The sequence below is a fragment of the Procambarus clarkii genome, chromosome 59 (genome assembly GCF_040958095.1).
Source record: "Procambarus clarkii isolate CNS0578487 chromosome 59, FALCON_Pclarkii_2.0, whole genome shotgun sequence".
NCBI lineage: Eukaryota > Metazoa > Arthropoda > Malacostraca > Decapoda > Cambaridae > Procambarus > Procambarus clarkii.
Window position 1 is genome coordinate 5,686,475 of NC_091208.1, and position 26,547 is coordinate 5,713,021.

General features: G+C 46.2%; 1 protein-coding gene across 1 annotated transcript; it reads right to left on the minus strand.

Moving 5' to 3' along the window:
* Nucleotides 1-8,550: 8,550 nt before the first annotated feature.
* Nucleotides 8,551-26,073, minus strand: LOC138353660 (mucin-2-like). The gene is made up of 7 exons (XM_069306844.1): nt 25,918-26,073; nt 22,503-24,236; nt 17,425-17,631; nt 13,996-14,029; nt 11,002-11,118; nt 8,835-9,044; nt 8,551-8,696 (listed from the first exon to the last, which is right to left on the minus strand). The coding sequence occupies exons 1-7, from the start codon at nt 26,071-26,073 to the stop codon at nt 8,551-8,553; spliced, it is 2,604 nt and encodes an 867-aa protein (XP_069162945.1).
* Nucleotides 26,074-26,547: the final 474 nt, after the last annotated feature.

The following is a 26,547-nucleotide window of genomic DNA, read 5'->3' on the forward strand; positions in this document are numbered from 1 at the left end:
ATCTTCACTTGTGGTTTATGCAAGTATAGGCTTATAAGCTGGACACGAGTTCTCTCACATTGACAGTGGCTTGACGAAAATTGCAGACTGACCCCTCACTCATCTGGTGCCTTCGGGAGGTAGAGATGTTTGAGATATATATATCTCGAACTATCTACTTCTTTTGTAAGGTCTGATGGCGTAGTGGGTTAAAGCATACTAGTTATGCCAGCTACTGGAAGGTAGTTGTGCTTTCTGGGTTCGAGTCCCACTGGTGGGTGTTGTCCAAAGATTATGTATATATATATATATATATATATATATATATATATATATATATATATATATATATATATATATATATATATATATATGTATGTATATATATATATATATATATATATATATATATATATATATATATATATATATATATATATATATATATGTATATATATATGTCGTACCTAGTAGCCAGAACTCACTTCTCAGCCTACTATGCAAGGCCCGATTTGCCTAATAAGCCAAGTTTTCATGAATTAATGTTTTTTCGTCTACCTAACCTACCTAACCTAACCTAACCTAGCTTTTTTTGGCTACCTAACCTAACCTTACCTATATATATAGGTTAGGTTAGGTTAGGTAGGGTTGGTTAGGTTCGGTCATATATCTACGTTCATTTTAACTCCAATAAAAAAAAATTGACCTCATACATAGTGAAAAGGGTAGCTTTATCATTTCATAAGAAAAAAATTATAGTAAATATATTATTTCAGGAAAACTTGGCTTATTAGGCAAATCGGGCCTTGAATAGTAGGCTGAGAAGTGAGTTCTGGCTACTAGGTACGACATATATATATATATACATATATATATATGTATATATATACATATATATGTTGTACCTAATAGCCAGAACGCACTTCTCAGCCTACTATTCAAGGCCCGATTTGCCTAATAAGCCAAGTTTTCATGAATTAATGTTTTTTCGTCTACCTAACCTACCTAACCTAACCTAACCTAGCTTTTTTTGGCTACCTAACCTAACCTTACCTATAAATATAGGTTAGGTTAGGTTAGGTAGGGTTGGTTAGGTTCGGTCATATATCTACGTTAATTTTAACTCCAATAAAAAAAAATTGACCTCATACGTAATGATATGGGTAGCTTTATCATTTCATAAGAAAAAAAATTGAGAAAATATATTAATTCAGGAAAACTTGGCTTATTAGGCAAATCGGGCCTTGAATAGTTGCCTGAGAAGTGCGTTCTGGCTACTAGGTACGACATATATATATATATATATATATATATATATATATATATATATATATATATATATATATATATATATATATAGACATATGTCGTACCTAGTAGCCAGAACGCACTTCTCAGCCTACTATGCAAGGCCCGATCTGCCTAATAAGCTAAGTTTTCATGAAATAATTGTTTTTCGACTACCTAACCTACCTAACCTAACCTAGCCTAACTTTTTCATCTACCTAACCTAACCTAACCTATAAAGATAGGTTAGGTTAGGTTAGGTAGGGTTGGTTAGGTTCGGTCATATATCTACGTTAATTTTAACTCCAATAAAAAAAAATTTACCTCATACATAATGAAATGGGTAGCTTTATCATATCATAAGAAAAAAATTAGAGGAAATATATTAATTCAGGAAAACTTGGCTTATTAGGCAAATCAGGCCTTGCATAGTAGGCTGAGAAGTGTGTTCTGGCTACTAGGTACAACATATATATATGTATATATATATATATATATATATATATATATATATATATATATATATATATATATATATATATATATATATATATATATTATTAAATATGACCGAAAAAGTAAGATTAATAATTCTAACACGAATTTTCTCAATCTTTCGTACATTTCGTTTCACTGTTGGAGGTAAATCAAAAATCAATTCTCCAAAATTCATTTTTATTTCTAGTCTGACGCGACACGAGCGCGTTTCGTAAAACTTATTACATTTTCAAAGACTTTAGCTCACAAATACACAACTGAATAGAACTTACGCATCTCCGATTTTATATCTACATTTGAGTGAGGTGGAAGGGGTGATGTGGCATTAACACAAGACAGAACAAGATGTGGTATTAATAGGGTATTAATTTCATCAACACAAGACAGAACATGAAACAATGGATATTGAATAGAAGTGTTTGTAGAAAGCCTATTGGTCCATATTTCTTGATGCTTCTATATTGGAGCGGAGTCTTGAGGTGGGTAGAATATAGTTGTGCAATAATTGGCTGTTGATTGCTGGTGTTGACTTCTTGATGTGTAGTGCCTCGTAAACGTCAAGCCGCCTGCTATCGCTGTATCTATCGATGATTTCTGTGTTGTTTACTTGGATTTCTCTGGCGATGGTTTGGTTGTGGGAAGAGATTATATGTTCCTTAATGGAGCCCTGTTGCTTATGCATCGTTAAACGCCTAGAAAGAGATGTTGTTGTCTTGCCTATATACCGGGTTTTTTGGAGCTTACAGTCCCCAAGAGGGCATTTGAAGGCATAGACGACGTTAGTCTCTTTTAAAGCGTTCTGTTTTGTGTCTGGAGAGTTTCTCATGAGTAGGCTGGCCGTTTTTCTGGTTTTATAGTAAATCGTCAGTTGTATCCTCTGATTTTTGTCTGTAGGGATAACGTTTCTATTAACAATATCTTTCAGGACCCTTTCCTCCGTTTTATGAGCTGTGGAAAAGAAGTTCCTGTAAAATAGTCTAATAGGGGGTATAGGTGTTGTGTTAGTTGTCTCTTCAGAGGTTGCATGGCTTTTCACTTTCCTTCTTATGATGTCTTCGACGAAACCATTTGAGAAGCCGTTATTGACTAGGACCTGCCTTACCCTACAGAGTTCTTCGTCGACTTGCTTCCATTCTGAGCTGTGGCTGAGAGCACGGTCGACATATGCGTTAACAACACTCCTCTTGTACCTGTCTGGGCAGTCGCTGTTGGCATTTAGGCACATTCCTATGTTTGTTTCCTTAGTGTAGACTGCAGTGTGGAAACCTGGAAATCATGGAAAAGGGCGGAGGTTTCCACACTGCAGTCTACACTAAGGAAACAAACATAGGAATGTGCCTAAATGCCAACAGCGACTGCCCAGACAGGTACAAGAGGAGTGTTGTTAACGCATATGTCGACCGTGCTCTCAGCCACAGCTCAGAATGGAAGCAAGTCGACGAAGAACTCTGTAGGGTAAGGCAGGTCCTAGTCAATAACGGCTTCTCAAATGGTTTCGTCGAAGACATCATAAGAAGGAAAGTGAAAAGCCATGCAACCTCTGAAGAGACAACTAACACAACACCTATACCCCCTATTAGACTATTTTACAGGAACTTCTTTTCCACAGCTCATAAAACGGAGGAAAGGGTCCTGAAAGATATTGTTAATAGAAACGTTATCCCTACAGACAAAAATCAGAGGATACAACTGACGATTTACTATAAAACCAGAAAAACGGCCAGCCTACTCATGAGAAACTCTCCAGACACAAAACAGAACGCTTTAAAAGAGACTAACGTCGTCTATGCCTTCAAATGCCCTCTTGGGGACTGTAAGCTCCAAAAAAAACAGTATATAGGCAAGACAACAACATCTCTTTCTAGGCGTTTAACGATGCATAAGCAACAGGGCTCCATTAAGGAACATATAATCTCTTCCCACAACCAAACCATCGTCAGAGAAATCCTAGTAAACAACACAGAAATCATCGATAGATACAGCGATAGCAGGCGGCTTGACGTTTGCGAGGCACTACACATCAAGAAGTCAACACCAGCAATCAACAGCCAATTATTGCACAACTATATTCTACCCACCTCAAGACTCCGCTCCAATATAGAAGCATCAAGAAATATGGACCAATAGGCTTTCTACAAACACTTCTATTCAATATCCTTTGTTTCGTGTTCTGTCTTGTGTTGATGAAATTAATACCCTATTAATACTCTTGTTCTGTCTTGTGTTGATGAAATTAATACCCTATTAATACCACATTTTGTTCTGTCTTGTGTTAATGCCACATCACCCCTTCCACCTCACTCAAATGTAGATATAAAATCGGAGATGCGTAAGTTCTATTCAGTTGTGTATTTGTGAACTAAAGTCTTTGAAAATGTAATAAGTTTTACGAAACACGCTCGTGTCGCGTCAGACTAGAAATAAAAATGAATTTTGGAGAATTGATTTTTGATTTACCTCCAACAGTGAAGCGAAATGTACGAAAGATTGAGAAAATTCGTGTTAGAATTATTAATCTTACTTTTTCGGTCATATTTAAATATATATATATATATATATATATATATATATATATATATATATATATTATATATATATATATATATATATATATAACTGAAAACTCACACCCCAGAAGTGACTCGAACCCATACTCCCAGAAGCAACGCAACTGGTATGTACAAGACGCCTTAATCCACTTGACCATCACGACCGGACATAATGAGGTGATAGAATTGGCGGTGGGGTGGTTCAAATAGCCTCGGCTATCACCTCATTATGTCCGGTCGTGATGGTCAAGTGGATTAAGGCGTCTTGTACATACCAGTTGCGTTGCTTCTGGGAGTATGGGTTCGAGTCACTTCTGGGGTGTGAGTTTTCAGTTGCATATTGTCCAGGGGACCATTCTGGCTTGTTCGCATATATATATATATATATATATATATATATATATATATATATATGTCGTACCTAATAGCCAGAACTCACTTCTCAGCCTACTATGCAAGGCCCGATTTGCCTAATAAGCCAAGTTTTCTTGAATTAATGTTTTTTCGTCTACCTAACCTACCTAACCTAACCTAACCTAGTTTTTTTTGGCTACCTAACCTAACATTACCTATAACGATAGGTTAGGTTAGGTTAGGTAGGGTTGGTTAGGTTCGATCGTATATCTACATTAATTTTAAATCCAATAAAAAAAAATTTACCTCATACATAATGAAATGGGTAGCTTTATCATTTCATAAGAAAAAAATTAGAGAAAATATATTAATTCAGGAAAACTTGGCTTATTAGGCAAATCGGGCCTTGCATAGTAGGCTGAGAAGTGAGTTCTGGCTACTAGGTACGACATATATATATATATATATATATATATACCACCTCTGGCTGGAAGAAGGGGGACCCATAGCCTCGGAGGAAACCACACATAACACATTGGAGGGAATGTGGGTCCCCTCCAATACAGTTTCTGTGTGCTTTTCTCCTACCACCCCCTTCCCTTTTTTTTTTCCTTTATTGTGTATTTAAAGGTTACAAAACGTACAAGACAAATGCCTAAAGGTTATGGATCTCTTGAAGCTCCTCCGCTTCTGGACAGGAACCGAGGACGCAGCAAGCATTTCCCCTCTGGATCGCCACACTGAGACGCTGAAATAAAAAACTGGAAGCCCTTGGGTCTCTGGTGACATCAATGAGCTTGGACCCCAATTCCTTGAGAAATCCCAAGGCACTCTTGCCCCAGGGGCCATGCGTCTCAGACGCTATGGGAACAAAGAGGTATTGACCTTCCAGTCGCCTGTACTTGAGTGATTTTGCTGTTTCCCTGTGGTTGGCCGCCCCACCTGCTTGATCAGCTCCCAAGTGTACATAGGTGTCAGCCAGGGTGGATACACATGTGTAGTCCCACACCAACTGTCTACCCTCCTTCCATGAGTATATGGTGATGCCATCAGGGCGAAGTGCTGGGAAATCCGGGTTTTGGACCCCTAGGATGCGAGGTTCTCTCTCCGCTGGGCACCCAGCTGAGACGAGGCTTCTCTTGATGATGTCATTGACCTCGTTGTGTCTTGCATGCCAGCCCTTTGTGCTTCCGCAATGCAACCCATGCAGTCCGTATTGGTCTGCTTCCACCCTGTTGCAAATACACTTGTATTCAGTGTGAATTGGGGCACCAAGGCGGAGGGCCACTGCTACACGAAGGGATTCTGGATCTAGGCGCGTGCCCATTGCAGACATGGGTACTGCCAGGAGGAAGTCTCCTGCATGGGGGGGCACGCACTGCTCTGAGACGGGCTTTCTCCTTGTCTGATGTTGCGACGCTTAGCATGGCATCAGCTACTTTTTCCACTAGAGGGTGGTCCCAGCCGGACTGTTTGTGTTGTTTTGTTGGCTCTATAATGGTTGCTGGGGCTGCAAGAACATTCCACTGATTTGAACATTCAGTGAAAGCAGGATCGTGTATTCCTGCTGAATCTCTCAGGGTTGCAGGTAAAATATCTCTGACGAGGTCGTGCGATGCATGAGAGGAGGAAAGGAAGGCTGGTAGAGCAATTTGGGAGGCTGTGCGGACACCAAGGCCGCCGAGTCTTACAGGAAGGGTTGCTTGCTCCCACTGAGAGTCGTCCAATGGCAGGTTCAGGACTTTCACCAGCATGGACCTCAGAAGGGTGTCATACACATTTAACTTAGGGCTGCTGTAGGATGGAGAACATCTCAGAAAGTAGGTCAACTTAGGGAGAGACAGGCATCTTGTAAGGAGAAAGAGAGCATCATGGGCATCAATCTTGTCAATCCTGTCCTGCATTCTCTTTAGGTCAGTGATTTTTGCAGCCAGGATATATATCACACATTCTGATATTATAACTGAAAGCATAACATTTTTAAATTACTAAAAATAAACAATTATTTTATGATAAGTATACAAGTTGGAAACGTTACACTGGTGGACTCGTCCACCTCCTCACACACACGTAATTATCATAAACACTACTTGTTCAGTTGATACAAGCTCTCTTCCTTAGACAATCGAATATAATACAGTCATACATTCTAATACATCATAAAACATTATTGCCCACCATAGTATGGTAGGCTGCCACCATAGCAGCCCAGCCAACCATCTATATTAGCATAATATTGAATGTTGTATATGAGATACATTATGCAAATCACTCATATTATATGCAAATAATCTCCTACAATCTAAGTGGGTTGATAACAGATATGTTACTAATATAGAACTTGTGAGATCCACTAGATCATAACAATCATGGTGTACTGACTGTGATGGTGGAGAGTTCCCTGGACGCTAACTGGTGACCCTGGTATACAGACTGTGGTGGTGGAGAGTTCCCAGGACGCTAACTGGGGAGCACCCCTTCTGGGTAACCAATGGACGAGTTACCAGGTACAAGGGGGAGGACTTTATGTTACGTGCCTCAAACCCCGATTGTTACGGCCACTATGGACCAGTAATTCCGGGATCTTGTTGGATGAACCTCGTTTATAGTATCCGACCCCAAGTCGGTAGTACGCTTTCAAGAATTTGCTAGGTAGTGCAATAAGAGAAAGGGGGTTGAACAATACACTCAGTTCCCTTCACCAATATATTTACACTTATGCCATTAAAATAAAATAAATAGGTTATTACTACACTTATTTACATTGATGTCACTTTCACACAGGACACCAAAAGCGCTCACATGCAGTGTTCGCGAACCCCCAACGTTTCCACCACTCAGTACCTTGTCTAACCGTACTGGGAAAAACTGATGAGTTCACCTTTCACCTGGGCCAGTCCACTAACACAGTTTCACGAGGTGCCTATACCCCACTATCGCTCTCCTGCCACATGCTGGTAGAGGACTTCAGCCACATGCTGGTTGGGGTTACCAACAACCATATACAGGAGTAGCTAACCCTTGGCAGCAGCCTCTAGCGACCACCTAGCAGCACTTCTCTACAGGCACCTCACTGTCGTCCATTACTCTCCTAAACAAATTCCCGGGGTACGCCGATCTCTTCCAACACTTGTGTAAACAGCAGCTAACACACTGCTTCAGATCGGCGGCGGCTTACTTAGTCATCTTCCAGAACCAAGTCGAGAGTATGTGGACTGCCCAAGGTAAACTGCCATCCTCAGTACCACTGCTTCCACACGTCCCCTCTCTGGACATAAACGTCAATAATTAGACAGACGGTACACTGGGAAAACCATGAGGTAACACTCACTGGAGAGTTGACATTATGCTCTGTAGCACATCAGATGGCGCTGATCGTGCCATGCTATCCACCAGAGGTTGTCCACGTCGACCTCTCTTGCTAACCAGGGCAGGAAACCACAGCCATTTGCCGCTGTCGCGCCAACACCAATAGATGGTGTTGTCTACGTAGCATCCAATATCAGGGGGGGGGGGGGGTTGGAGTGCAGACCCATTGACGGCGCTGGAATTGCCACCCTACACTCCGACGAAGGTGACGAGACCGTAACACCGATCTTATCAGATAGATGGGTCATCCCCACCCACTGATTTCGATCCTTGGTTCACGTATGACTGGGAGGCTGGAACGGGTGTACCATCAGACCTGAGAAAAACAGACAACAACAAATGGCGGAAGCATGGATATTACTCTGGGTTATAGGAAGTTGAATAACCCCCAGAGCAAAGCAAAGTATGCTACCCGAGTCATGCACATTAGTAAATACACACCATGCTTCTACAGGAAATATATGAATTCTACTGATCCTGACTAAGGATGTTAACTAACGTTTTACTGTACAGCTCAAGATCTTGTTTCCATGGGGTGATAAAATTGAACTTGACTACTGATGAGAGTTGGCAGAAGGTCATTCTCTGCCTCTGACTCAGCACTTGAACCGTAAACCAGGTCAGGAATTTGGCTTGCTGAAGGCAGCTCTAGTTCCTCCCCTAGCATGATATGATTTTAAGTTATTAATGTTATTCTCTTATCCTGGTCCTCAAAAATACCTTTAATAACAAAATTGACCGGACTTTCTCTTTCCATTACTCGATAATGGCCCCGCCATCTAGGTGCAAGTTTCCTACTTTGATTGGCAGGAGCCGCGTCATTAACTCTCAAAAGGAGACTCCCCACTTTCAACTCAAGAGGTCGTACCTTCTTGTCATAATGTTGACCATAGCGGTCACGTGCAGTTTTGGAAGCTTTAGCTGCAATTTTCCACGTATTCTTCATCTTATTGAAGACCTCTGAGGGGTATTCCTCCCCATATACAATGTTGTGTCTGTTAAGCAGACCTGATGGGAAATTACGTGAATGACCAGTGAAAAGCGAAAGGGGTTTGGTGTTAATTGACTGATGGATGGCAGTGTTCAAAGGCATCTGGACATAGAACAGGTGTTCGTGCCATGAATTTGCATCGTGCTCTGCAAGAATTGCAAGCATATCTTTAACTGACCGATTTGTCCGTTCTGTCATACTGTTAGCCTGAGGGGTGATAAGCGGTAGTGAATGCTGACGTGTTTCTAAAATCTTACAAACTTTTCAAAAAATATTCCCATTGAATTCCAGACCTCAATCAGAGACTAACACTTTAGGGAGGCTGAATACAGTTACGAACCTATTCAAGAACGCCTTTGCAACCGTACAAGGATCTTCCTGAGGCAATGCAATCAGTGTAGTGTACCTGGACAGATGATCCACCAACACCAACACGTACCGATTGCCTGAGTGACTGTGATGGAGATCAATCAAATCAGCTCAAACCCGATCTAAGGGCTCAAAAATTTCTGGGAATTCCTGCAATGGAGCTTGTACCTTAAGGGTACCTTTTCTCCTTTGGCAGTCAGTGCCTGCATGATTTTACGAATTTAATGACCTTTAACATGCTAACATGCTCGGAAAATATAAGAGGGACTTTGCTTTCATCTGAGTCTTAAAAATGCCCGGATGACCTGCAATCTAAGATGCATGCGCGAGTCTCAAAGCCACCGTTTTTAATGCATCTGGGATAACCAGCTTAAATACTGCTCAATCTTTCTGTCCTTTACATAATACAATATCCCATCTTTTAATTCAAAATCATGTATGGCTAAATTACGTAACTTTGAAGGGTAGTTTCCTCCTATCAAATGTTCAGTGATTTCTTTCCATCTAGGTTCATTCATCATGAATTCTATCATTTTCTCACTAGTGTGACGGTAAAGCGTTGGTGTTCGGCTGTTTCAAAAGCTAGGGGCAGGGCCTCGTTACATTAGAGAGAAAAAAAGAGAAAAGCTGGAACTTACGTCTGTGGTAAGGTAATGGGAAGACACACAAAACACAAGTAAATTTAACAATGAAATTTTAATTACTTTAGAAAAACAAGACATGAATAAAGTTAAGCACATAAAATATAAAGGACAAGTCAACAAACAAAATAATATGAATAATCACTGGCAAATGAAAAGTTACGTTAAGACAAGTGAGTTACAGTGATAGCAAAATAAATATGAATGGAGCTGGAATATTGGCTTCGAGCTGCCACCTCCCTTAGTACACGAAAGCCAAGGCTTAGTCTACCAGCGAGAGATGTCAACTGCAAGGAGCACTGAGATATTCTGACAATACTGGGCCACTGCAGCCCAGACATCAACTTGTGGCGGAGGGCGGAGGGCAGGTGTGACGGGACACCAGCCAATCAGTGACAGGCAGGCAAAGGACAAGCAGTTTGCTGATTTACGGTGGCGGTAGCTAGCAGGTGTCACTGTGTGCTGGGTACGTTTTGCTCTCTGGGCAAAACGTTTGGCGATACTTGCTGGACGTATCTTCTATATTATCTTTTGTTTTTACGTACTATGTAGGGAAGAGCAGGCTCAATCTCTCTTGAAAGAGATTATCGTCACACTAGAAATATTTTCAAAAATAATTTTTCATTAATAGTGGCGATGTTTCTACTCAGAGTATCTGGCACTACATGTGACGGTCCAGGCTCGTAAAGTATCTGGAATGAGTGAGCAGGCAGTTCATTAGACCAATGTAACATGCATCAGCACTTGGTTCTTTTCTTGAAAATATGAGTAAAAGCCCTTTGATCTGTATAAATCAAAAAGTGACGTTGGAATAGATACGTTTCAAAGTATCGGACACTTTCTACTACAGCCAAAGCTTCCCAGTCGATTGCAAAATAGTGGACCTCCGGCCCCTTAACCTTCCTGCTAAAATACGCTACCTGGTGAGAAAGATTATCATTATCGCGCTGCATCAAACACCCACCAATAGCTATGGCACTGGCGTCTGTGTGTACTTCCCACTCCTTATCAAAATCTGGTACTGCCAATACTGGGGTGGTAATGAGTGGACTCTTTAATTTTATATAGGCGGTATCATGCTCTGGAATTTAATATTTTTATTAATCAGATCAGTTAAGGGCGCTGATGTACTGTCAAAACCCTCAATGTGGTGACGGAAATATCTGTCTGCTCCACAAAAAACTGTGAAAATCCCTTGCCGTCTTTGGTGTTGGCATGTCAGCAATGGCCCGACAGGAGTTGGGGTCAGGTCGGATATCGTCTGTGCTCACCTGGAACCCCAGAAACTTGAATTTCTGAGATGCCAGAGTCCCTTTTGCACATTCAATTTAAATCCTGCCTTATATAATAGCGACACCGTCTCAGTCAAAGCTTGTAAGTGTTCATCGGACGTCCTGGAATAGATTACCACATCATCCAGGTATGCTAATGAGTGTCTTCCCATGGCTGGGCTGAGGATATAATTGATTGCCCTCAGAAATGACAAAGGGGCTGTCTTTAATCCAAAGGGCAGAGCATGAATTAATATGAATGTAACCCATCAGAGAAAGCTGTCTTTTCTCTGTCTTTCTTCGCCACTGGTATCACCCAATATGCCAATTTTGCATCCAGAGTGGAAAAATATTTGGCGGACCCAAATTGATCAATTATTTCCGGAATTCGGGGTAAAAGGTAAACATCACCCATAGTAAAGTCATTGACCTTCTGATAGTCCACACAAAACCGATAACTACTATCCGTCTTACACACTACACCACTGGCGACAACCAAGGTGACGTACTAGGCTCTATCACGTTCTGCCTCAAAATTTTATGACACTCCTCTCTGATTACTTCCTTGGCCCATTCCGAAAGCCTCCACTGCCGAGTGTAGCGGGTGGTGTCCTGTTGGAATAACGTGTTCAATTCTTTCCAGAAGGCCAATTTTGTCGTCCTCTGTTGCAAACAGTCTAGGGAATCTACGTAAGATCTCCCTCACAAGTTTCCTATCTGACTGTTGCATATGTTGCAAGTTCAGTGTCTAGATTAACTTATCTATCTCATGTATTTCTATATTTCCCTGTCACGTTCTTGTTCTTTAACTGTTTAACGCCCTCCATTACATTTAATGTAATACATTGTGCAGTGATGGCTGGTCTCTCCTCCTGGCTTTGGTACTGAAAAAAAATCCGTGTTCTTTACAATCATAGTCTGAGACACCCTATCACCTACTCTAACGCGATAGGCTTTATGTGAAATGTCGACGACTGGGATGAGCACACCTTTGTCAAGCACCAAAATTAGATGATGAAGAATTAATAATCTGTCATAACTACCCGCCACCTGAAGGGTGGTACCTGGTGCAATTTGACATCCCACAGATACTTTAATAAACTTTACTGAATGGGGTGGGCACCATTGTTTTGTCAATGCATGCAACCCACATGACTTTTTGTCTATGTTTGGAAGATAATTAAACAGCAATTTGGGGTAATGAATGTTGTACTTCTGATTCCCACAAATGGAAGCGACCACTGGCAGATGATCTACCATTCTAATGGGGTACACTACCTGATCCAACCTCAATCTGTAATTCCTTGCTCCCTCGTGAGCAATCAGAGAGAAGTTAAACCGTCCCAGGAAGTCCATTCCTACCAAAACATCCCAAGTGAATGTAAGATTTTCGACAATAGTGCAATAGTGGATGTAAAAGTGGGTGTCCCACTTCGAAATTAAGTGTACCTTTGTCCAAAATGTTAATTTGTTGGTCATTAACTGCTGTCAAATGTTTCGCACAACGCTTAAGGCATGCATTTCTCAATTTGCTGAAGGCTGAATTTTTTATAAAGGTCGCTTGGTTTTCCGTGTCCACAAACGCCGTCAAACTCTTACCATCGACCTTCACTACAAATGTAGGCTTGCCATCCTGAGCACTGACCTGTCATGGGGTCATCCCTGACCCGTGCACTCGTGCACACATTCCTGAAATGGCCTCGACCATGACAATTCTAACAAATTTCATTACATATTCTACGTCTCCCAGAAGCCCGCTGGCAACATTCTCCAGCAACTTCTTAAGAGGCAACACTAGGAATGGGGGAAGGGGGGAAGGAGGGATGGAAGGGAGGTAAGGAATAGGTGAAGGGTTAATGTAGGAAGTGTGGTGGGTAACAGGAGGAGGGATTGGTTGGAAGAGTTGGGGGAATAGGCGGAAGGTGAGTGTTACGGTATCGACACCATCGTCGGAGTGTGGAGTGGCAATTTCAGCGCCATCTGTGGGTCTGCACTCCAACTCCTTTTGTATTTGGTGCAATTCGGACAACGCCATCTGTTGGTGGTGGCGTGGCAGTGGTGAATGGCTCCGGTTTCCTGCCTCAGTTAGAATGTGAGGTCAATGATGACCTCTGCTGGGTGGCGTAGATCAGCGCCATCTAGGTTGTGGTTACAAGGCCAAATATCAAGTCCCCGGTAAACGAGTGTTATCCCAGAGTTACCCAGTGTACTGTCCATCTGGCTAATGACGTTTTTATGTCCACAGAGGTGACATATGGAGGAGATTGAGCTGAGGAGGGCAGTTTACCTTGGACGGTCCATGAACCCTTAGCTTGGTCCTGTGAGAAGACTAAGTAGCTGCCGTCGATCCGAGCAGTGTGTGTGTGTTAAATGCTGGTATATGTAGTGTGGATGAAGATCAGCGTACCCGGGATTGGCTAATAAGAGTTACGGAAGACAGTGATGTGCTTATTGTGAAGTGCTCTTAGGAAACTTCTAGAGGCTTCTGCCAGGGTGTTAGCCACCACTATATTAGTTAGTCTGGGACCCCTGTCAGCGTATTGCTGAAGCCCTCTGCCAGTGAGTAACTGGAGAGCAAAGGTGGGGTATAGGCACATCGTGATACTGTGTGGGTGGACTGGCCCATGCAGGAGGTGAACTTGCCAGTGTTTGTCAGTGGACAACGTGTACCTGGAATGTAGGCTCACTTGGACTTGATGAACACTGTCGTTGTGGTGTGCCCTGAGTGAAAGAGGCAATTGAACATAAGTGTAGCAATAATCTATTAAAAATATATATATATAATGGTGAAGGTGTGAATATATTGGTGAAGGGAATTGTGCCTTGCTTATGCCCTCCGCCCCCTTATTTATGTATTGCACTACTGCTTGCTGCAGCCAGTTTCTTGAAAGCTTACTACCTATTTGTGGTCGGATACAGAGAGAGAGGTTATAATATCAAGAACCCGTTTACTGGCCCATAGTGGCCGTAACAGTGAGTGAAGGCCGGGTGGGGTGTAAGCGGGACGAAGACCAGGAGAGGGTTGGAAGGTGTGTCCTGGGAGGGGTTGCTGGGGTGGGTTGTAACCAGGGGGAGGTTGAGGGATAGGAATTATTGACTGAGGGGTTGTGAGGTTGGGTGTTGTAATCAAGGAAGGTTAGGGGTTGTAGACAGAGGGGGTTTTGAGATTGGGGGTTGTACGCAGGGAAGCCTTGAGGTTGGGGGTTGTAGACAGGAGGGTTGTCTGGTTGGGGGTTGTAGACAGAGTGATTGTTTGGTTGGGGGTTGTAGACATGGGGATTGTGAGGTTGGGGGTTGTAGACAGTGAGGTTGAGGGTTGTAGACAGAATGATTGTTTGGTTGGGGGTTGTAGACATGGGAATTGTGAGGTTGGAGGTTGTAGACAGTGAGGTTGAGGGTTGTAAACATGGGGGTTGTGAGGTTGGGGAGTTGTAGACATGGAGGTTGTGAGGTTGGGGGTTGTAGACCGGGGGTTGTGAGGTTAGGGGTTGTAGACCAGTTGGTTGGGAGATTGGGGGTTGTAGACCAGTTGGTTGTGAGGTTGGGGGTTGTTGACCGGGGATTGTGAGGTTGGGGGTTGTAGACAGGGAGGTTGGGGGTTGTAGACCTGGGGATGTGAGGTTGGGGGTTGTAGACCTGGGGATGTGAGGTGGGGGTTGTAGACCGGGGGTTGTGAGGTTGGGGGTTGTAGACAGGAGGGTTGTCTGGTTGGGGGTTGTATACAGGGTGATTGTTAGGTTGGAGATTGTAAACATGGGGAGTTTGAGGTTGGGGGTTGTAGACATGGAGGTTGTGAGCTTGGGGGTTGTAGACTGGGGTTGTGAGGTTGGGGGTTGTAGACTGGGGGTTGTGAGGTTGGGGGTTGTAGACAGGGAGGTTGTGAGGTTGGGGGTTGTAGACTGGGGGTTGTGAGGTTGGGGGTTGTAGACAGGGAGGTTGTGAGCTTGGGGGTTGTAGACTGGGGGTTGTGAGGTTGGGGGGTTGTAGACAGGGAGGTTGTGAGCTTGGGGGTTGTAGACAGGGACGTTGTGAGGTTGGGAGTTTTAGGCATGGGGGTTGTGAGGTTGGGGGTTGTAGATCAGGGCTTGTGTGGCTGGGGTTGTAGACAGGGAAGGTTTGAGGTTAGGGGTTGTAGAACAGGGGTTGTGAGGTTGGGGATGTTGACAGGGAAGGTTGGGGTTGGGGGTTGTAGACAGGAGTGTTACGGCCCTCTCGGGTCGCAACCGGGTTCTTTCTCTGATGTAAGTAGAGTTTGGGTATCCGGCCCCAAGCTAGTAGTGGCTTTCAAGGGGTGAGCTCCGTAACGCAAGTAAATTAAAGGGGAAGGGAGACAAAGGCAAAAACTTAATAATATAATTATCACCGTCACCATAAATAATATATAGATTATCACACGGGGGAGGAATAAACACTATTATGTACAACGTAGTCTTCCTCTGAAGACTCTGGACGTTCACGGTGCTCAACGATGCTAAGCTCTTGGTCTTCTTGTGGCCTCACGATGAATCCTTCGATTCTCTTGAGTCTACCCTGGCCACAGGCCAGCCAAATCCCAATTCCACTGGGGGCACCGTCGTGGAGGCCGTCAACCACAAATCCAGCCTGTAGCTGGCAGGTTCCAATCAGCAACGCTGCGTAGGCCACTCCACGACCGATACTAGGGTTGCGAGCCCTAGTCAAGAGCCTCGTGTGATCCCACAGATCACTCTCCTCACCACAACACCCCAGTGGTTAAGCGTCTTCACCAGTCAGCCCCGGGTACGACAATCCCTCAACTGCCACGTCACAGGCAGGCTAACACCACAGTGTTCATCCGGGGGGTGACTCACAGCTGCTGCAGCAAACACGTGGAGACTCTTCGACTGCCTTGGGTAGACTGATCCAACTTCCATTACAGCAGTCCCAGGTCGACTCTGTAATCAGACACGTCATCAGTAATAGGGACACTCTAGGGCACCTCACTTACAGGCTTAGACACAAACGCCCGACGTATCCACTCCATAGATGGCGTTGCTGTCTAAGCTCCACCTCACCAGAGGTCAGCAGCGGCTGTGTTATGAGCTGATCAGGATGGGAAACTAGCCCTTGTGGCCAGTATATCTCGTCCTCACTAGGTGGCGTCGTCCATTTGGAGGGGGTTTCGGGAGCTGACCCACAGATGGCGCGGTCGTCACTGCTCCGTGCTCGGACGCTGGGCTCGGGTCCGTAACACCTCCCCACCAAAAAGAATTTGGTTTGGGGTTCTATAAAGAAAAACACAAACCAAATTAGTATGTGGATACAACTCCACACGGACTCACGTACACTATAAACTGGAGTGATGAGGCTGTCTTGTCCACAGAACTGTCCTAAGGAGAAACCCTGGCACAAAGGAAACTTGAAGATGGAAGACAATGACCTGCCTGACCTAATTTTCCACACCTCCACTGCGACGTCAATCAGGGGCATATTCTCACGTGTCCTGAGTAAGGATTGGTATAAGCACGACCTGGGGCGACTCGACACTTCCCTGTGTCGTGGCACCGATGATGGCTGGTCACAGACGGCATTTCTGGTGCCGGTCCGGTAGTCCTTCAGGGAGACGGGAACCTGGAATACAGCGGTCTGATAATTTAGAGTGACAGCGATAGTTAAATCAGTACTTACAGCATACTCCTCTACCAGGCCCACACCTAGTCCCAACAGGGCTGCTCGTACATCGAGGATGGCATTCGCTCTGCCACCGTCAGGTCGACCAACGTTCCGTATAACGCTGCATTTAGGCTCAGCTATCACGCGGGGGTGTCAACCTGTCGGAAACAGTCACTCATAATAGCATATCTCGTACCTCCTGTATCTACCATCACCTTCCAGGTCCCTCCTTTGACTGCAACATTCACAGTGCACGTCTCTAATACCTGGGATCTCTTCACGATGTTCAAGGGAGCCATCATCTGTCGGGTCGTACACTGGTCCTTACTGAGAACACACACGAGAAGAAAACAAAACACCGCTAAGAAACATTTGGTTAACTTAGGGACAAGTTTCATGAGCTTGTCATGTCCATAGCCGGCTATATCCACTAGCCTAGTTTGGACCGAAGAGGGCACTAGAACCTTTGTACATACTTCACATACCTCCGACGTCAGGGGAATCTCTGGCTGGTTCAATGAACGCTGTACCTTGCCATACCGCAAGTACTCATCCGCCTTCACTCCAGACTCTTTGGTATCCGTGGGTGTTTGTACACGAGGCCTCTCTTCTTGCTCATTCGCTTCTGACATCGTAACCGCATGTTCCTCGTCGGGAGAAGAATCAGGAGACTCTGCTAGAATACTGTCAATCTGTAGGCGAGAGGAAGGATTAAACATGTTATCTATTTCCAGGTCTGTCTGTACCTGGATATTACCACTGCCTGCTGTTACCTCAGACCTTGCTGTTCCGGCTGACTCGTCCGCAACCTTGGGATGATTGTTGCTCCAATCTGTCACCAAGTCGTTGGCTAGTACCACGTCAATCCCAGCTATAGGGAGGGTATCGACTACTGCCAATGCACATGTGCCGCTGAAGTAAGGCGAGTCGAGATATACCGGCACTAAGGGGGCAATGTACTGCGTCCTAGGAAACCCAACCAGGACAACCTTTTGTCTCCCATCCACACTCACTCCCTCGGGTAACGAGCTACCCACGATCAGGGACTGGGCTGCTCCACTATCTCTGAGCACTACAACTGATCTACCAGTGTGATCACTCGTTACGTACCCGCTTGAAGTGTGAGGGGCGAACAAACTTGGTCCTTCCTGCATAGTCGTAGACTGGCTTCCTGCTGGTGGTGTCACACAGCTCATCAACATCACCTCCATACGAGCGCCGTTACCTCTTCTGCCTCGGCACATAGCAGCTACATGCCCTTTCTGCCCACAAGTCCAGCACACCATATTCCTCCTCGGACTCCGGTGTTTCGGACTGTTAGGACTAGTCCTTCGAGGGCTACTTGGGGGCGTCTTCTCAGCGCTTCGTGGGACGGGTCTCTCCTCTTCCTGATGAGGTTTGTCAAACCGGCGGGGGTAATCCCTCGGGACGTACTTAGCAGAAGGCCTATGCGTTAGGATGTATTCCTCAGCCATTGTGGCTGCCGCACTCAAGGTCTCTACCTGCTGTTCCTCTAGGTACGTCTTCAGATCTCCAGACAGACAGTCTTTGAAGTCCTCTAACAGTATGAGCTGCTCGAGGTCTCCTTTGGTCTCCACCTTCCGAGAGGTACACCATTCTTGGAAAAGTCGCTCCTTGATTGTGGCGAATTCGGTGAAAGTGTGCTCCGAGGTCTTCTTCAGGTTTCTGAACTTCTGCCTGTAAGCCTCAGGTACCAATTGGTAAGCCATGAGCACCACCTTCTTCACCTTGTCATAATCGCCAGAGTCATCAAGGGACAACGTGGAGTAGGCGATTTGGGCCTTCCCAGTCAAGACAGACTGTATCATGATGGCCCAATTCTCCTTTGGCCACTCCAAAGAGGCTGCGACTTTCTCGAAGGCCGCGAAGAACTTCGAAACTTCCTTCTCGTTGAACTTCGGGACCATTTTTATGTTCCTCACCGGATCGAAAAGACTTGTGTCCATCGTTTGCCTCCGACCACCGCCTAACCGCAATACTTCTAGCTCATGTTGTCTCTCTCTCTCTTTTTCCTCTCTCTCTCTCTCTCGCTCTTCTCTCTCTCTTTCTCGTTCTTCTCTTTCTCGTTTCTCTTCTCGTTCTCGCTCTTCTCTTTCTCTTTCTCGTTCTTCTCTTTCTCGTTTCTCTTCTCTTTCTCGCTCTTCTCTTGCTCGTTTCTCTTCTCTTTGTCGCTCTTCTCTTCTTTCTTCTCTTTCTAATTCTAAACGCCTCATCGCCAATTTTTTTTCTTTTAATTCTCGTTCTATTTCTAACTTCTTCCATTCTATCTCACGATTTATTTCCAAGGCACACATTTTGACTGTAAGGAAACTTATATTTAGCTCATCTACATCACTGTCAATGTCACTGCCTTTATCTTCCTTTCCAGTGGAAGCTACTTCCTCACTTTCTTTTGTACCTTGTGCCTCACTTTCCTGTTTCTCATCGGCCTTCAAATGCCGGTGAACCTTGGACAAGATCTCCACACAGGAATCACTGGCACGTATCTTGATCTCCAGGTAGGCACTCACCAGTACCTGTTCCTGTTTCCCCAGATATTTTAATCTGGCAAGACAGTCCTCCCTGTTCAGAAAAGCCTGAACATCGTCCAGATCGTCGATGGTAGATTTTTCTGCCATTGTCACTGAGATGGAACACTAGCACTTAACACACCGCTTCACTTTAGCACTTAATGCACCGAGCACTGTTCTACGTCAATATTGCACTTTACCGCACCAAACACTGCACTTGCCAATATTGCACGTAATTACTCCGGGCACTGCACTACACAATATTGCACTTAATCACAGCGAGCATTTCGCTCTACAATATTGCACTGAATCACTCCGAGCACCGCACTACACAATATTGCACTTAATCACAGCGAGCACCACACTGCACAATATTGCACTTAGTCACTCCGAGCACCGCACAGGACGTATAACGTCCTAATAGTCACACACAGGGGGAATTATTTACAGGGATTGCGCCACTTCACCACCCCTGTCAAACCTTCTTGACAAGGGGTCGGATCCCGCTGGGGATGCCAATTATGTTACGGCCCTCTCGGGTCGCAGCCGGGTTCTTTCTCTGATGTAAGTAGAGTTTGGGTATCCGGCCCCAAGCTAGTAGTGGCTTTCAAGGGGTGAGCTCCGTAACGTAAGTAAATTAAAAGGGAAGGGAGACAAAGGCAAAAACTTAATAATATAATTATCACCGTCACCATAAATAATATATAGATTATCACACGGGGGAGGAATAAACACTATTATGTACAACGTAGTCTTCCTCTGAAGACTCTGGACGTTCACGGGGCTCAACGTTGCTAAGCTCTTGGTCTTCTTGTGACCTCACTATGAATCCTTCGATTCTCTTGAGTCTACCCTGGCCACAGGCCAGCCAAATCACAGTTCCACTGGGGGCACCGTCGTGGAGGCCGTCAACCACAAATCCAGCCTGTAGCTGGCAGGTTCCAATCAGCAACGCTGCGTAGGCCACTCCACGACCGATACTAGGGTTGCGAGCCCTAGTCAAGAGCCTCGTGTGATCCCACAGATCACTCTCCTCACCACAACACCCCAGTGGTTAAGCGTCTTCACCAGTCAGCCCCGGGTACGACAATCCCTCAACTGCCACGTCACAGGCAGGCTAACACCACAGTGTTCATCCGGGGGGTGACTCACAGCTGCTGCAGCAAACACGTGGAGACTCTTCGACTGCCTTGGGTAGACTGATCCAACTTCCATTACAGCAGTCCCAGGTCGACTCTGTAATCAGACACGTCATCAGTAATAGAGACACTCTAGGGCACTGTTACGAACCCAGATCCAGCGTCCGAGCACGGAGCAGTAACGACCACGCCATCTGTGGGTTAGCTCCCGAAACCCCCGCCAAATGGACGACGACACCTGGTGAGGACAAGGTGTACCAGCCACAAGGGCCAGTTTCCAGTCCTGTGCAGCTCACAACACAGCCGCTCCTGACCTCTGGTGAGGTGGTGCTCCGACGACAGCGCCATCTATGGACTGGATACGTCAGGTGTTTGTGCCCGAGCCCGTAAGTGAGGTGTTTTAGTGTCCCAGTTATTGATGACGTGTCTGCTTACAGAGCCGACCTGGGACTGCTGTGATGGAAGTGGAGTCAGTCTACCCGAGGCAGCCAGTCTCCATACCTTGAACGTTGCTGCAGCTGTTGTGAAGTCGTCCCCCCGGAAGAACACTGTGGTGTGTTAGCCTGCCAGTGGAGTGGCAGTAAGAGGATTTACCCGGGACCGACTGTTGGAGACAATCATCCACTGGGGTATTGAGGACAGGAGGGTGATTTGTGATATCACACGAGACTCCTGTCTAGGGCGTACCCCTTATATCGTTCGTGGAGTGGCCGTACCAGCCTTGGTGGCTCAGAACCTGCCAGCAGACCAGCTGGACGTGTGGTTGACGGCCTCCACGACGGTGCCCCCAGTGGACCTGTGTTTTGGCTGACCTGTGGCCAGGGTAGGCTCAACTTCTTTGGATATTTCGTTGTGTGGCCACGAAGAAGCACCAAGGACTCAGCACCGAGAGTTGTGGCACCAGCGTCTTCAGCAGAAGACAACGATTATGGATTAATCCCCTTGTATAGTGTTAATACCCCCCCCCTTGTGTAACCGTTTTATATATTATTTATTGGTGACGGACATTATATTATATTAAGTTTTTACCTTTATTTCCCTTCCCCTTTAAGTTACTTGCGTCACGGATCGCATCCCTTGAAAGCCACTGCTGGCTTGGGGTCGGATATAACTTCCTCTAACAACATCAGAGTAAGAACCCCGTTGTGTCCCGAGAGGGCCGTAACAGGCACCTCACTTACAGGCTTAGACACAAACGCCCGACGTATCCACTCCATAGATGGCGTTGCTGTCTAAGCTCCATCTCACCAGAGGTCAGCAGCGGCTGTGTTATGAGCTGATCAGGACGGGAAACTAGCCCTTGTGGCCAGTATATCTCGTCCTCACTAGGTGGCGTCGTCCATTTGGAGGGGGTTTCGGGAGCTGACCCACAGATGGCGCGGTCGTCACTGCTCCATGCTCGGACGCTGGGCTCGGGTCCGTAACAAGGAGGGTTGTGAGGTTGGGGGTTGTAGACAGCAGGGTTGTGAGGTTGGGGGTTGTAGACAGGGAGGTTGTGAGGTTGGGGGTTGTAGACAGGAGGGTTGTGAGGTTGGGGGTTGTAGACAGGAGGGTTGTGAGGTTGGGGGTTGTAGACAAGAGGGTTGTGAGGTTGGGGTTGTAGACAGGGAGGTTGGAGGTTGTAGACAGGAGGGTTTAGAGGTTGGGGGTTGTAGACAGGGAGGTTGGGGGTTATAGACAGGAGGGTTGTGAGGTTGGGGGTTGTAGACAGGAGGGTTGTGAGGTTGGAGGTTGTAGACAGGAGGGTTGTGAGGTTGGAGGTTGTAGACAGGAGGGTTGTGAGGTTGGGGGTTGTAGACAGGGAAGGGTGCTTGGGTAAGGAGGGGGTTTGTAGAACAGGGGTTGTGAGGTTAGGGATGTTGACAGGGAAGGTTGGGGTTGGGGGTTGTAGACAGGAGGGTTGTGAGGTTGGGGGTTGTAGACAGGAGGGTTGGGGGTTGTAGACAGGGAGGTTGTGAGGTTGGGGGTTGTAGACAGGAGGGTTGTGAGGTTGGGGGTTGTAGACAGGGAGGTTGTGAGGTTGGGGGTTGTAGACAGGGAGGTTTTGAGGTTGGGGGTTGTAGACAGGAAGGTTATGAGGTTGGAGGTTGTAGACAGGAGGGTTTTGAGGTTGGGGGTTGTAGACAGGGAGGTTGTGAGGTTGGGGGTTGTAGACAGGAGGGTTGTGAGGTTGGGGGTTGTAGACAGGAGGGCTGTGAGGTTGGGGGTTGTAGACAGGAGGGTTGTGAGGTTGGGGGTTGTAGACAGGAGGGTTGTGAGGTTGGGGGTTGTAGACAGGAGGGTTGTGAGGTTGGAGGTTGTAGACAGGAGGGTTGTGAGGTTGTAGACAGGAGGGTTGTTTAGGTTGGGGGTTGTAGACAGGAGGGTTGTGAGGTTGGGGGTTGTAGACAGGAGGGTTGTGAGGTTGGGGGTTGTAGACAGGAGGGTTGTGAGGTTGGGGGTTGTAGACAGGAGGGTTGTGAGATTGGGGGTTGTAGACAGGGAGTTTTTGAGGTTGGGGGTTGTAGACAGGAAGGTTATGAGGTTGTAGACAGGAGGGCTTTGAGGTTGGGGGTTGTAGACAGGGAGGTTGTGAGGTTGGGGGTTGTAGACAGGAGGGTTGTGAGGTTGGGGGTTGTAGACAGGGAGATTGTGAGGTTGGGGGTTGTAGACAGGAGGGTTGTGAGGTTGGGGGTTGTAGACAGGAGGGTTGTGAGGTTGGAGGTTGTAGACAGGAGGGTTGTGAGGTTGGTGGTTGTAGACAGGAGGGTTGTGAGATTGGGGGTTGTAGACAGGAGGGTTGTGAGGTTGGGGGTTGTAGACAGGGAGGTTGTGAGGTTGGGGGTTGTAGACAGGAGGGCTGTGAGGTTGGGGGTTGTAGACAGGGAGGTTGTGAGGTTGGGGGTTGTAGACAGGAGGGTTGTGAGGTTGGGGGTTGTAGACAAGATGGTTGTGAGGTTGGGGGTTGTAGACAGGAGGGTTGGGGGTTGTAGACAGGGAGGTTGTGAGGTTGGGGGTTGTAGACAGGAGGGTTGTGAGGTTGGGGGTTGTAGACAGGGAGGTTGTGAGGTTGGGGGTTGTAGACAGGGTGGTTTTGAGGTTGGGGGTTGTAGACAGGAAGGTTATGAGGTTGGAGGTTGTAGACAGGAGGGTTTTGAGGTTGGGGGTTGTAGACAGGGAGGTTGTGAGGTTGGGGGTTGTAGACAGGAGGGTTGTGAGGTTGGGGGTTGTAGACAGGGAGGTTGTGAGGTTGGGGGTTGTAGACAGGAGGGCTGTGAGGTTGGGGGTTGTAGACAGGAGGGTTGTGAGGTTGGGGGTTGTAGACAGGAGGGTTGTGAGGTTGGGGGTTGTAGACAGGAGGGTTGTGAGGTTGGAGGTTGTAGACAGGAGGGTTGTGAGGTTGTAGACAGGAGGGTTGTGAGGTTGGGGGTTGTAGACAGGAGGGTTGTGAGGTTGTGGGTTGTAGACAGGAGGGTTGTGAGGTTGGGGGTTGTAGACAGGAGGGTTGTGAGGTTGGGGGTTGTAGACAGGAGGGTTGTGAGGTTGGGGGTTGTAGACAGGAGGGTTGTGAGATTGGGGGTTGTAGACAGGGAGTTTTTGAGGTTGGGGGTTGTAGACAGGAAGGTTATGAGGTTGTAGACAGGAGGGCTTTGAGGTTGGGGGTTGTAGACAGGGAGGTTGTGAGGTTGGGGGTTGTAGACAGGAGGGTTGTGAGGTTGGGGGTTGTAGACAGGGAGATTGTGAGGTTGGGGGTTGTAGACAGGAGGGTTGTGAGGTTGGGGGTTGTAGACAGGAGGGTTGTGAGGTTGGGGGTTGTAGACAGGAGGGTTGTGAGGTTGGGGGTTGTAGACAGGAGGGTTGTGAGGTTGGGGGTTGTAGACAGGAGGGTTGTGAGGTTGGAGGTTGTAGACAGGAGGGTTGTGAGGTTGGGGGTTGTAGACAGGAGGGTTGTGAGGTTGGAGGTTGTAGACAGGAGGGTTGTGAGGTTGGTGGTTGTAGACAGGAGGGTTGTGAGATTGGGGGTTGTAGACAGGAGGGTTGTGAGGTTGGGGGTTGTAGACAGGGAGGTTGTGAGGTTGGGGGTTGTAGACAGGAGGGCTGTGAGGTTGGGGGTTGTAGACAGGAGGGTTGTGAGGTTGGGGGTTGTAGACAGGAGGGTTGTGAGGTTGGGGGTTGTAGACAGGAGGGTTGTGAGGTTGGAGGTTGTAGACAGGAGGGTTGTGAGGTTGTAGACAGGAGGGTTGTGAGGTTGGGGTTGTAGACAGGAGGGTTGTGAGGTTGGGGGTTGTAGACAGGAGGGTTGTGAGGTTGGGGGTTGTAGACAGGAGGGTTGTGAGATTGGGGGTTGTAGACAGGGAGTTTTTGAGGTTGGGGGTTGTAGACAGGAAGGTTATGAGGTTGTAGACAGGAGGGCTTTGAGGTTGGGGGTTGTAGACAGGGAGGTTGTGAGGTTGGGGGTTGTTGACAGGAGGGTTGTGAGGTTGGGGGTTGTAGACAGGGAGTTTGTGAGGTTGGGGGTTGTAGACAGGAGGGTTGTGAGGTTGGGGGTTGTAGACAGGAGGGTTGTGAGGTTGGGGGTTGTAGACAGGAGGGTTGTGAGGTTGGGGGTTGTAGACAGGAGGGTTGTGAGGTTGGGGGTTGTAGACAGGAGGGTTGTGAGGTTGGGGGTTGTAGACAGGAGGGTTGTGAGGTTGGAGGTTGTAGACAGGAGGGTTGTGAGGTTGGTGGTTGTAGACAGGAGGGTTGTGAGGTTGGGGGTTGTAGACAGGAGGGTTGTGAGGTTGGGGGTTGTAGACAGGAGGGTTGTGAGGTTGGGGGTTGTAGACAGGAGGGTTGTGAGGTTGGGGGTTGTAGACAAGGAGGTTGTGAGGTTGGGGGTTGTAGACAGGAGGGTTGTGAGGTTGGGGGTTGTAGACAGGAGGGTTGTGAGGTTGGGGGTTGTAGACAGGGAGGTTGTGAGGTTGGGGGTTGTAGACAGGGAGGTTGTGAGGTTGGGGGTTGTAGACAGGGAGGTTGTGAGGTTGGGGGTTGTAGACAGGGAGGTTGTGAGGTTGGGGGTTGTAGACAGGGAAGGGTGCTTGGGTAAGGAGGGGGTTTGTGTGTGAGAGATGTGCCTGTGTGCATTATCCATTCATGGAGGAAAAACATTTCCCGAAACGTGTAACTTTAAAACTCTTTGTCGGATCTAAGTGAAAAATTGACACATCTTACATTTCCATAAATGATCACTAGTGAAAAATCGAAACGTTTCTTAACTCAGTCCTTGGAATAATTCTCTGTGTGTCTAGACCGAACTCCAATTCATTGCCACCTATTTTAATCGACTTACACAGCCCCACTGATAAATCACAAGTGACTTCGCCGTTGACAAGGCGACGACAGTTGCCGGCGGCAGAATCTTGCTAAGCTCAACCAATGAATGGAATTCTTGAGTCTCGTATTCCTCGTCTACAATTCGTAATAACTGCGCGGACAGATAGAACATGTTCACGCCACTCACTACCATTTATCACCGTGAAACAAAATCACTGTATATGAAGTTTGAATAAAACTCCGTGGACAAATATACAAAAAAAAAGATTATGTTAATTTATTAAATGCCCGAAAATATTAGTTAAAATAAAATGATCTTGATATAATGTAATTATTTACTATACTTATTTGACAATCGATATTGATTGATATCGTGATCAAAAAGAATTAAAGTAAGAGTGCTTTGCCTCTTAAACACAAGTCCAATATAATCCGGAAAATATAATATATAATTACTGAACACCTGAATAAAATACTCCAGACTTGTACAAGTATTGTTTACGAAGGAACTACACTGAGTTTAATGTCAACAATTTATCTTGAAACTTTCTTTTATATATCATATACAAATAATATTTGAAGTCTTCCAGTTCAGCGCATATTTAATTAACCACTTTACGTTAACAAAATTGTTCAAATTTTCTGC

Coding starts and splice junctions, on each gene's coding strand:
- LOC138353660 (XM_069306844.1), bottom strand. CDS start 26,073: ATGTTCTATCTGTCCGCGCAGTTATTACGAATTGTAGACGAGGAATAC. Junction 17,632..22,502: donor CCCAACCTCACAACCCTCCT/GTCTACAACCCC, acceptor TCTCGCCTACAG/ATTGACAGTATTCTAGCAGA. Junction 9,045..11,001: donor CGCCAGTGCCATAGCTATTG/GTGGGTGTTTGA, acceptor ATTTCCCATCAG/GTCTGCTTAACAGACACAAC.